The 13,040-nt window shown below is 44.6% G+C and overlaps 1 protein-coding gene across 11 annotated transcripts in view; it reads left to right on the top strand.

Annotated features, from left to right (window-relative positions):
- The window catches only part of Tanc1 (tetratricopeptide repeat, ankyrin repeat and coiled-coil containing 1), a 226,975-nt gene that overhangs the window by 137,983 nt on the left and 75,952 nt on the right, over positions 1 to 13,040 (top strand). For 10 of the 11 annotated variants that reach the window (XM_027420370.2, XM_027420369.2, XM_035446867.1 and 7 more), the window contains one exon: positions 8,368 to 8,472. The exons of the other annotated variant lie outside the window; for it this stretch is intronic. In XM_027420370.2, coding sequence (XP_027276171.1) covers positions 8,368 to 8,472 — 105 coding nt within the window. The remainder of the gene's footprint in view (positions 1 to 8,367; positions 8,473 to 13,040) is intronic. 11 annotated transcript variants of the gene reach the window in all.

Below are 13,040 nucleotides of genomic sequence, written 5' to 3'. Positions count from 1 at the left end.
GTGTCTTTAGGGAGTGGGCAAAGTCTCAGGTAGGCATCCCAGTTAGGCTAAACCAGTGGGTTGGTGTGGGTGGGCACCTCAGAATTGCTCTTGTGGGGCGGGGCTGAGAGTGTGCATTCTGGAGAGTATGGAAACTGCACTTGGGAATTCAGTGCCCAAAACCCACAGGGAAAGGATGTTCCCAAGGGTCCCACTTTCTTGCCTTTTCTGTTCGCTGCTTCAGGCAGCGCAGGGATCGTTTCCTGCTGTGGGAATAGCAGCAGAGCCATCCACCTCACACTCTGTTTCCCTGTCTCTTCCAGAAACTGGCAAATGACCCTTCCAGGAAGGAAGCAGCTCTTTCTTCCAGGCCCATCACAAAATTAATGTTGGTAGCTATCAGTTTTATTTATAAATGGTTCACACCAGTTTGACTACACCTAATATGTCTTGAAGTTGGAAGATTTTAGTGTTTGGAGTAATTTATTTATATATACAATAAGTTATCATAGGAATAGTACCCAAGTCTAAGCATAAAATTAATTTATAGTTATATAAATTATATAAAAATTCATATAAACCACACATGCATAACTTGAAAGTTATCCCCCCACCCTACCCCCAGACAGGGTTTCTCTATGTAGCCCTGGCTGTCCTGGAACTCACTCTGTAGTGCAGCTGGTCTCACACTCAGAGATCCACCTGCCTCTGCCTCCCGAGTTCTGGGACTAAAGGCCTGCACCACCACTTCCCTGCTTTCAAAAGTAACTTTATACAGTATTTTCAGTGTGCTTGTGTTTTGACTGTGCCTTGTGACAATGAATCAGGTGGAAATTTTACCATTTGCACATCAGGTCTGTACTCAAAAACATGTTTTAAAGACCCCCCCCCCCCCCCCCCCCCGTGTGTGTGTGTGTGTGTGTGTGTGTGTGTGTGCGCATGTGTGTGCATGTGTGTGCATGCATACATAAATCTCCCTGGAGCTATGAGCTTAGTTGCAGGCAGTTGTGTCCTGCCCAGTATGGTGATGGGAACTGAACTTGGGTCCTCTGCAGGAGCAACAAATGCTCTTCTGAGATGTCTCTCCATCTATCCCTAGTCCCCAACAGATATTTTTTGAAAGTTAGGCATTTTTAATTGTTAGAACAAAGAATACTTCTTTTCGGGCTTGCCCAAGGGTGACTTGTTTGCTTTTCCAGAACGAATCCTTCCAAGAGGCTGTCTGCGGCCTTCTGGCTATGTCTTTGGGCAGCCGCCACTGCTGCAGCCTTCCTTGAGCGCAGTAGGAATGGGCCTGTTGAAGAGTCTCTGTATGCTGCAGCTTTTGTTGACTCTAGTCCCCCTCCTTTTTTATCAACCCTGCACTCCTCCCACATTCTCTTTGGGGGTGCAGGAAGGAAAGGGGGGGCTCAAACTTTAGAAGCTGTGTCTGCATATCTTGTTCTTCAAAAAAAAATCACTATGGATCTCTCTGATTTGAAGGCCAGCCTGGTCTACATGGTGAGCTCAAAGCCAGCCCAAGTTACATAGTGAGACCCACTTTCAAAAAGAAAACTTCAGGATTAGCCAGGTGCCCTGCCTGGAGCATATTTAGGCTCTTAGGAGGATTACTGAGAGTTTGAGACCAGCCTGGTCTACACAGCAGGTTCCAGACTGCAAGACTCTGCTTTTCAGGAAAAGTTAAGAGTGTGTGTGTGCGTGTGCGTGTGCGTGTGCGTGTGCGTGTGTGTGTGTGTGTGCACGCGCGCATCCATGTTGTATGGTGTATGCATATGTATGCTTCTGTGGGTTCTGCTGTTGTCACACTCTGCCTTACTCCTTTGGGACAGGATCTTACTGAACCTGGAGCTTGGACCAGTGGATAGCAAGCACCAGCAAACCTCTTGTGTCTGTCCTCCCGTGGTTGCTGGGGTACATACCCATGGTCATGCCTGTTTGTATTAATGTGAGTGTTGGGATTAGAACTCAGATTCTCATGCTTGCATGCAGCTAGTGTCTTGTCCATTGGAGCATTTCCACCCACTTCCCCGACCATTTGATCTTGATTGAAAACAAAACAAAACACCCTCAAGAGTGTGATCTGGTAGTCCACTATGGTTTGCCATTTGAATCTACTACTGAATAATACACTCTAGAAATAAGGAGCCTTTTCTCTTCAAGAATAGTCCTTTTCCATTTCATATCCTGCACACATTTTCAGGCATAAGGTAAAAACCCAGACCAGATAAAATTGGCAGTACCTTTAATGCTTTACTGTTAAAGTTCAAGATTCTAAAAAAAAAAAAAACTCCAAATGACTCTAAACATCACTTCTCATAGTCTCTGCATGCTGCAAAAAAATGTAAGATCTAGTTTAAATGCAGTGGGTAGCCTCAGGTGTTCTTTATCCCAAATATTGTGTACACACACACACACACACACACACACACACACACACACACACACACACACAGTTATTTTTAGTGGAAACACTCTGAAATGAGAAGTAACCTCCACCCTCCCCTCTTTCACGGTCTGGAGATAAAGCCTGGCTTGGTTTATTTCTGTCATCGTCTTTAAAAACATTCCTTATATGGCAGTTTCTAAGCAGTAGAATAGCTGTGTGATGAAAATGTCAAAAAGAGCAGGAAAAAGCTGGCCACTGAGAAAAGTGTATTTGGAGACTTAAGCAAGGACAGAATACAGACTGGAGAGAAGGCTGTGTCTTCCAGCTGCAGAATAGAGCAACTGGGGTGGCTTCACCCACATCTTCCAAACCCTTCTGTGTGATTGAAGCCGTTGTGCTCCGACTACTCGGTATCTATGACTGTGACCTCTGTTTGGCACAATTAAGGAGCCCTTTTCTTTATCACATGGTACATATAGAGCTGGAGGAAGTGCATTGGGGTAGGGATTGAGAAAGACAGATGCTATGCCCGGGAGTGGTAGTGCAAACCTTTAATCCCAGCACTCAGGAGGCAGAGGCAGACCCATCTCCAAGTTCAAGGCCAGTCTGGTCTGCAAAGTGAGTTCCAGGACAGCCTTATACAGAGAAACCCTATCTCTAAAATCCAAAATGAATAAATAGATAAATAAAAGTCATATAGAATGAGTTTAACTTAGGATCAAGAAAAGCCTGCAGACAGCGGTAATCTCAGCACTTGATAGATAGAGGTAGGAGGATTGTGCGCTTGAGGTCAGCCTGGATAAATTGTATATTCTAGGCTAGCCTGGGCCAACTGTGACCCTGTCTTTAAACAACAAAACAAAAACTCAAATATCACCTTAAGCTTCTTAGTCTGGACCAGGCTAGGACATAGCCATAGGACCCCCATTAACATACTTTTGCTACTGAAACATGGCCTGAGATCCTAGCTGATACCTCAGACCACAATGGACAACACCACCTGGGGACACTAAAGGTGGGACAGCTGCTTGACACACCTATCAGGGACAACCACTCAGGGGTGGCCAGGACAAGGCATCTGGCCAAGGAAACACATTGGCTTACTCACTCACACTCAGAGCTGACAGTCTTGTTTTCCAGAGCTCTTGCTTTAAGACACAGGTAGTAGCAGAGATGTCATTCTCTTGGACAGTTATTTTCCAGACTTCCATTCTTGGTGTGTGAAGGAGGGAAGTTGTCTTGCTTTAAAGTCATCAGTGCCCAGGGGATTCGTAGTGTTTTGTTTCAAGCAAAACCTGGGTGTGGACATGTTCTGGGCATTAATTTCCCCTGAGTGAGGGGGCTTGAGGAAAACGGGCTTTTCAGTCTTAACCTGTGTCCCTAAATTGTATGGCTGTTGTATATGGAATGACTTTTTTGGCAGGGATGATGCTGAGATCATTGTCGATGTGGTTTAGTAGGAGGCCCTTCAGGAGGAAGACCAGTGGGGATTGTTTCACTGGTGTGGCCTCGGTTGTCCTCCTTTGCAGCTGCAGGCTGACACATCCCAGACAGAAAGCTCCTTGTCACAGTGTACCCTTGTTGTTGGATGCAATGCTGTTTTTCTCTCAGCGGTTCCTCCCGGGGTCCTGTTACAGTCAAGTAACTTGCAAGGCAGGGCCTTTCACTGATAGGGTCCGACTCTTTTTGTACATGACTATTATGTACTGAGGTGCTATTGAAAGGTAAATGGGAGGTCTGGTTGTGCCACAACATGATGGTCAGGGTTTTGCCAGCTATGGTACTTGGTCGGTCTGAGCTTCCCCAGAGGGGTACCCTCTGCATCTTACCCTGCCTTGGTGTCTAAGAGTGCCTGTCTGTATTCCCACAGCCGAGTAAAGGGTAGGGGATGTTTGTCCCTTAAGCCCATCCGTGCTTTTAGTCCTAGTTTTTCATTAGCACTACTGTTCTCTCTGGGCTTTGAATTCATCCTTCCTAGAGAAATAAACCCAGCTGCCAGGATCAAGGAGGGACTATTCCGGGCTTGGGAAGAGGCCTAACTCCTTTCCCACCCTGAAGGGTTGGCCTCACTGGCCCCTGCTCTCTTACTGGACTGTGACTCTAAGGCTCTGCAGCCCTTAGCTTTCCTGCTCTGCTTGGACCTCTGCTCCGTGGGAGTCCTCGTGGGAGTCCTCGTTACTATTTCAGAAGTTGGTTCTCACCTGTGGATGTCTCCTTCCCCCAGCTCTCTCTGTTTAATCCCTTTACTGCAACTTTAATGGTGCTTGAGAGGGAGAGTGGGAGAACGAGTCTTCATCTGCCGTGCTTGGGAGAAAGTGTGCACGAATCTTCTAACGATCCATCGGGGCAAGAATAAAACCTCTCTGCCTATAAACGTATCTTGTTTTACAGCATCCATGTTTCAGCTGTTCTTGAAAAGCAATTTACATGAAAGGGTCACAGCACAGAACGGTTGTTTATATTCACTTTAATATTTCTGCTGCTAGTAAAAGTTAGAGGAGACCAGAGACACATAGGGTGAATAAGAGCTTTGCTACCTGCACAGATTCTGGTGCTCTGGCCCTGTGCAGAGTTGAAGGCCTGATCTAGAATTGCTAGTGGTGGCTCAATCCCCGGGCTTCAGAACTGTGCAGACACAGTGTGTGAATTCTTTTGCGTGTGGAGCTAATTGTTGGATTTTCTTGAGCCTCAGTTTTCTGACCTAAAAATGGTGAACACTGTGCTTTTGTTCCCAGGTTTCAAGGACTGAATTAGTGGATGCATGGAAGTGTGCTTAGCTTGTGTGACCACTGGGGGATGGGTGAGGGTGGTGGTGGGGTGGTGGTATAGGTTTTATTCACCTCACTGGATAGATGTTTGTGCCTGGGAACCATATAGCCCTGGTTTGTGCCCACATGGATTTTGCCCCCATCATAAGAGCCTTTGTTTGTTTCTTACCTCTGGGACATACTGAGATTGGAGTAAGAATAAGGGGGAGACATGGAAGGAGGGGTATGGTGATCGAACCTAGATTTGTCCAAATTTGATCAGAGTCTGCTCTTAACATCACAACCCCTCCGGGTTGGCAAGTGAATTTGTAAGAATGGCTTTTAAGGAGGGATTGAACCTAGGACTGTGCATGTGATAGGAAAGTGCTCTCCCAGTCAGCTCTGTCCTTGGAGCTCTTGCTACTGTGTGTTTTCAGATAGTCTCACTAAGTTAACCATGCTGTCCAGGAAGTTCCTCTGTAGCCTGGATGGCCTTGGGACCTGCTATCCACCTGGCTTAGCTTCTAGAATAGTTAAGGTGACTAGGCTGCTGCTCCAGGCCCAGATTCATTGCAGATGCTTAGACAGGTGGGTGTGCATGTCTTCTGAAGGCCCCGGGTAACACAGGACTCCTTGTTCCCACCATTCCCAAGACCTCTTGCTGTCCCATGAAATAATCCACATTTTAAGAAAGCATCGAACTGTTAAGAGGGTATTTTTGAGGGGATATTGGGTAACTTTGGAGCTTGGAATTAGATCCCTGGATTTGCTGCTGTTGCACCCTGAGTTCTGGTGAGCAGGGCAGGTGTATCCGTAGCAGTGACCAAGGCTGAGGCTGTAACAGCTCAGCAGGCATCATCAGACAGTTGTAACAAAGGCTTTGCTGGCTCTCTGTCCTTTTAACTGTTAAGAGACAAGATGGCAGGGCTCCTCCGCTTTGCTGTAGGGAGCTAGGGACAACTGAAAGCCTGTATCGTTCTCAGCTCTTGTGTTCTGTTTCTTTGTCCTGTTCTGGCCATCTTGCTGTTTCTGTTCTTCCTGGCAAATGCTTTATTTTTAGCCTCTCTGTTTTCTCTCTTACATATCCTAAATGTGGATGTGTACATGCATTAGATAAAATCGGGATGATGTTGTATATGCCACAGCCCCCACTTAGACTGTGAACATGTTTCTCCATTCCTGTAACCATCACACTGAAATTAAAAAAAAAAAAAATTCTCTGGCAGTTAAATAAGCTATTAAAACAGCCATGTACTTAAATACTTCATTAGCCGTTTGTAACCGTGTTTTCTAAAGATTGAAATAGCATCCTTTTCTAAAAAGAAGCCTCTTTGATAGTATGGCCTGTTTAAGATGCACTGCATTACCGCTGGCTGGCATCATCCAGCTGGGAACTGGATTGTTTCTCTAGGCATGTAGATGCTTTCACAGTAAACCTTTAGATGGCAGCATCTCTCACCATGAGCCATTGAACAAGCTCTCTCAGACATGTAAAATGTAGAGACGGGAGACTGTTCACAGTCTGCCTAGATCACCTGCTTTCTGTGGGGATGAAGCCAGGGCACTGGCCTGGTCAAAGTAGTGGCCTAGGCTGATTAGAGGACAAGTGTTGTAGCCTGCCTGGAACACTGTCCACCCCCACCCCCCAACTCCCTGTCCCTCCAGCCTTTCCCTCCCCCATTTCTCTGTGACCTTGTGCAAACTGTAGCAGGTCGAACAGGTGATTCAGGACCAAAATGGAATGTGATACTTAGAAGGTGCAAATAGGCATTATTTTTTGCTTCTCAAGTCACTTTAGATCTAATTCATAGAGCAATTCACCTATCCAAGCATGTATTGTACTATAGTTTTTAACATGTTCCCAAGGTATTGCTTAAGTCTCATTTTAGAAAATGTTGTTACTCTAAAGAATTCCCTTATTCATTACCCTATAAGCCTGCCTGTCTTCAACCTGGCAACCATTCAAATCTTTGGTTTCTGTAGGCTCACCTATACTGAAAGTTACATGTTGAAAGGAACTGTGTAGGATGTGGCTTTTTGTGACTGGCTTCTTAAAGTCCATTCATGTTGCAGCATGAATGGATGCTTCATGAACCCTTCTCCTTTCCCAGTCGTCCAGTGTGTTCTGCTTCATCAGTTGATGGCCCTTCCTTTGGTAATAGCAACAATGCTGTTGCGAACACAGTGTGTTAGTTTCTGTGTGGACATATGCCTGCATATGCGTAGAGCTGCTGGACCACAGGACAGCTCTGTTGAACTGTTTTCTAGAGTGGCTGCATTTTTGTCCTCAGTAGCAGGGAATGAGGGTTCCATTTAGTCTCATTAAGAATTCTCGGAGGTTTCTCGGGAGAAAAGAAAAGCCAAACCAAAATAAAAAGCAAACAAACAAAAAACCCCCATAAAATTATAAAAGAATCCCAAGAATGTGGTGGTACATGCCTGTAATCACTCCAGAGGCTGAGGCAGAAGGATGGATGTTTGTTCTAGGCCAAACTGTGACTGAAAATTCCAGATTTTTCTGATAAATTGGGTGGGGGAAGGGAATAAAACTCTCTGTATCTTGTGTCCCCAAATCTGGGTGGGACTGTTGTCCACACCCACTTGAGGGCAGCTGCTTCAGCTGCCAAGAAAGCAGCCATGCAGTTACCATGCGTCATCAGTCTGATAAGAGACCTACATTCGGTGGCTGCTCAGCATGTTGATACCAGAGGCCAGCTGTTTGTAATTTGCAACTCCTGACTTGGAGATAGATGCCAAGGAACCAAGCCATCTGCATCCCAGTGAGAGGAAAATGGTGTCTGCATCAGAACTGCATCCCTTACTGCTGTCTAGATCTGAACATGTCAAAATCACCTATTTGACACACAGTAAAGACAGCTGTGGAAACTGCAGCTGAGGGAGCAGCTCTGGTTTTGGTCAGCATTTACATTCTCCAAACAGGGCTCACCCTGTTCTACTCTGGCAAACCAGCCTGCTGTTGCTGCTGCTGCTGTGTGCTCTCTCTCTCTCTCTCTCTCTCTCTCTCTCTCTCTCTCTCTCTCTCTCTCTCTCTCTCTCTCTCTCTCTCTCTCTCTGTGTGTGTGTGTCTGTGTGTGTGTGTGTCTGTGTCTGTGTCTGTGTGTCTGTGTATAGGGGAGGGAAGGAAGGGCCAGACTTCCTTTAGGTGTGTTTGGGTCCTGGTAAAGACACAAACTGTCCTGAAACTCTGTTTGCATCTGGAAAAAATTAGCTATACTCAGATCTTTCCCTCTGCAGGTCCCGTCAGGAAGCCCAAGTATGTGGAGAGCCCCAGGGTGCCTGGAGATACAGTTATGGTCCCGTTCAGAGAAGGGTCCAAGCCCTCAGAGCCCAATGAGAATGGTAAGACATGTTTTCCATGATCTCTCTCCTTCCCTAAGACTGCATAATGGCATTCTCCATTTCTGAAGGAAACCTGAGAGTTCCTAGCAAGAATGCTCCACCGAACTAAATGTATCTGGGAGGGTTTTTCCCCTTGGGCAGTTGACAGAGATTAGTTTAGCTGATGTGAATTCTTGAAATTGTATACAAGAGGCAGGAATAGTTGAGTTGGGTGTATTTGCATTGCTTAAGGGTTGGGTCTTGTATCCTCTGAATTCTGACCTTCCTGGGTTTGGGAGACATGAAAAGCCAGCCAGTTGACTTTGGTTTTTATATAAACACATTACCCCCTCAGAATATTCAAGAGCGGGCTTTGGCTGAGAATCTGAGAGTTCCACTAGACAGCTTAAGAGCATGTGGTGACTTTGGGAAGCTTAAAAAGTTAAACATCTGTGATTTTCTTTAGGGGGGATTAGATTAGAGACAAAAAAGAAAAAAATCCAAACTGATTAAAGCCAGTTTTTTTTCCTTTTGCCATAAAGTCATTTGTATTACCCCCCTACAACCACTTCTAAATCAAAATGTAAGTATAGCATACATTATATGCTTGTAGCATTTCATAGATGTATTAATGGTTTGCTTATTTTTTAATCAACTCAGGAATTTACTTGTCTGTTCTTTTTCTGGGATTTCATCCTTCCACAGTGTGTTCTGAACATATAGTCCGCATCCCCACAGAAACAGGAAAGCAAGACTCAGTGGTAGAAACTGGCTTTTGTCCTCTGTGAACAGAAGCTTCTCGTAGCTTCTAGTACTGAAAGATGGAAAGGATCCTTAGCCAGATTTCCACTGTGGAATACATTTGTGTAATAGCAGGGGCTCACGTTGAAGATTTGTGACAATGGGTCAAGTTAGTAGGGGTGTGTGTGTGTGTGTGTGTGTGTGTGTGTGTGTGTGTGTGTGTGTGTTGGAGAATCCATGGTAGTGACCAGTTAGCTTAGGTAGCTGTCAGCTGATACAAGAGGCTGTAAATGAGGGTGCAGTGAAGCCACTGAACTGACTGCTTCCTGGGTAGAAAGAAGGGTTTATTGTGGATCAAACTGCCAAGGCTGTATCTTCCAGGAGAAGGCACAGAGAGAAAAGAAAAATGGCAGAAAAGCAAGCAGATTTTATATGGGAGTAGCAGGGTGGGGGGCTGTACAATTGATCGGGGGTTAGATGCCCTTGAAGACCTTGGTAAGCAGAAACCCTCCTTTAGGCCTCTCTGTACCTAGTAAAAGTCATTCTGTTTACCTGGCCAGAGTTCTTCTGCTTAGGACTTGTCACCAACACTGCCATTTGGGGGTGGGGAGTGGGGCTGCTTTGGACCTCTTAGAGGCTTTTCTTGGCTGTGATATATGCACGAAGTGCTTTCCCCCCTCATTTTTCTTCTGTGTTGAAAGGAAAACAAGAATATTCTTTTGAAGGTGAGTACTAGCAATCAAATTTGCCAGCTCTCTGCTCAATTCAGACTAGTTCTGCCACCCCACATTTGATCTCCAGTGACCAAAGGCTTTGTAGCCCTGGCTGGTTAAAGTCAGTGGAGTTTTGACTGCATCAGACATGGGTGCCATCAGGGGGATTCATGGGGCTTTGTGCTGGGTTCTTCTCAGGTGAAATGAGAGGACAGATTTAGAATTTTTATTCAACTAAGAAAACTGGTGACAAATAATTCTCATTGTCAACTTTTCTCCTCTGGCTTGAGGCAGATTTGGACACCTTTCCTGGCAAGAGATGTGTATACTTGACTATGGGCCAAGCTAAACTCAAGAGTAGCCATTGGTCTTGCTAGAGTGGCCAAAATTTGCACGTGTGCTCATTCCTAAGATCCCAGATCTCTGATTCAGCATCATCAGACCACATTAGGACCAAAGGTTGCAAATGAAGGACAAGAGACATTACAGTTGGCTAATTTTAAGAAACAAGATGTGTTCCCTTCTTCTGTAGGTGTGAAATAGGGGTATAGTGCACGTTTCTGGGTACACGGTCATAACCACAGTGTGGCACATGCTCCAGCAGTTGCTCTGTTGGCGATGATGAGGCAATTGAATAACAAAATTGAATTTGACAATTACCAAAGGGTGGTATGTCTTGTAATCTTTTAAGTCAGTGGAGTTAAGACTGCCATACCAAAGTGTAAATGTTACATCTAGATCATTGAACCTAAAGTAGAGGCTAATGCTAAGTAGAGCCAACTAAGTTTTGAGTAGTAAGCCAAGCATGTACACAAGCATGATGGGCAGTATCGTCACTCAAGTTCTGCTTGGAAGTTTGACCTTCTTGCCTCCCGAGCTTCCTTTGGGCACTCTTATATATGTCTCTGTGATCCTCCAGCTGCCATCAGTAGTAACATGACACTGAGTAGTAACATGAGTAAGTATTCAGTAGACTGAGAGTCTTGAACACAGCTCCTCCTGGAGATGCCTTGAAAATTTCATGTAGACTTGGTTTCTGAAGGTTTGAGCTACTTTCTCCCAGGCTGCCTCATTTTGTTTTAGAAGCCACCGGAAATTCTTGCTAGGTTCTTTGTTAGGAATTTAAATCAAAATAAGGCCAGTGAGCATATGCAATTTGTTTATTAACTTAGCTATCTGGGAATTAGGTTCAACCAGATGAACTTTTTTTTCACTAAGCAAAGAATTTGTTTATTAAACTTCACACAAACCTGTAAACATCTGTAAAAAGGCATACTATATTTTTTGTTATTTTGAAATATGAATTTTCTACTCTGGTAAAAACAGACTTAATGGATGGAGAAAGCAAAGCAACTCCCCTCCCACCCCCCTTTCCCTCTGTCAAGTGGACCTCTCAATCTAGCTCCCACATAGAACAGGTCCTTTATGGAAATAACTGTTTATTTATTTATTTGTTTATTTATTATGTATGCAGTGTTCTGCCTACATGTATACCTCCTTCAGGCCAGAGAGGGCACCAGATCTCATTACAGATGGTTGTGAGCCACCATGTGGTTGCTGGGAATTGAACTCAGGACCTATGGAAGAACAGGTAGTGCTCTTATCCTCTGAGCCATCTCTCCAGCCCCCAGAAATAACCATTTTGACATTAACTCGGTGTCTTTCCCCCTTAGCAATACTTTCTACCTTACAGAGGATGGCTAAATTGCAGTAAGTAACTTTATTTCTTTGGATTAGGAGCAACCATATTTCAGTTAGGTTTGCCTTACTATTAGCAAAGCATGCTGGGATAGGGAGGGGTGAGAAACTTCTTAATCTACTGAGTCATTGCTCAGTGAAGATCAATCTCAAAATATGATGAAACCTGTTTTCCCTAGCAGGTTGGTTGGCAAAGAAAAGTAACACACATACTAGATGGCATGGTTAGGACGCAGCTGTGATCTCAGCACTCTGTACAGAGGAAGGAGGTGAGCCACAAATTTAAGGCCAGTCTGGTTTACATAGTGAGTTTTAGGCCAGCCTGGGCTAAATAGGAAGATCTTGTTTTGAAAACTAAAACAAAACAAGAATAAAACAACATGCATGAAGCAGCAGCCTCACTAAGCACAAAGCTCTTCTGCTGGGCAGAGGGTATATCTTAGATGAACATGTATGGTAATATTTTATTAGTTCCTTTTTTAAAAAATCACTTTTACATACATCCAAAACAATGTAGAGAAGACAGGAGATCCAAGGAATAATGGCATGTGTCTATTCCCTACTTCAGTATAGAAATAAAACATTGCGGTATTTCCCCTAATTGTATTCTCTTTACTTTCTTGAGAGGTAACCCCCACCCTGCTTTGTCTTTAATTTCAACTTCTTAGACGTCCATGCACCTTCTTCTAATGGTTGATTGAGATTTTGATGGAGTGTGGAAGTGGACATGCCTAATATGTGTCCAGAGGAAGAGAGAATGGGCGTAGAAGAGCTCTTCACTTTGTTTCCTTCAGTAAATAAATATTCATAAGCTGTGAAAGCCCCGTGCTAGGTACTGTTTGAGATGAGTTATCCAGTATGTATGGGGGTCCTCTCTTCATGGAGCTTTAGTGTCTAGTAGGGGATTAAAGACCTGTGTGCAATGTGACTGGTTAATTCAGAGTAGGGATGGGGATGAATGCAAATTGTGTGATGCAGGCAGAGATGCTGAGCATGGGAAGGCGTAATTGATGCACTCTGCTTTATGATTCACCTGCTAGTCTATCTAGGCTACTGTGTCAAAAATACCACAAACCAGGTAGTTCATAAACAACACAGAGAGATTTTTTTTTTCTCCCACAGTTTTTGAGGCCAGAAAGGTAAAAATCAAGGGGCTTACAGATTTCTTATGTGATGAGGGTCGCTTAGGTAGCCAGCTTTTTGTTATGGCCTCTTGCTGTTAGAAAGAGGTCACAGTGACATGAATGTCATCATAAGGGCCGTGAATTTCCCCCTTCCCTGGTCACCTTCCAAAGGCCCCCAATTCTAACACTATCACACTGAGAGTTGGGTCTTAACATAGAAATTGGAAGGGAGACTTAACATTCGAGCCAAAGCACCTGGCAGCAGAGCAGATGGAGGGAGCAGATAGAGGCTAGTGTGAGGGAGAAGGGAGAA

Source organism: Cricetulus griseus, chromosome 6 (assembly GCF_003668045.3).
Source record: "Cricetulus griseus strain 17A/GY chromosome 6, alternate assembly CriGri-PICRH-1.0, whole genome shotgun sequence".
Classification (NCBI taxonomy): domain Eukaryota; kingdom Metazoa; phylum Chordata; class Mammalia; order Rodentia; family Cricetidae; genus Cricetulus; species Cricetulus griseus.
This window is presented reverse-complemented; position numbering and strand designations above follow the sequence as displayed.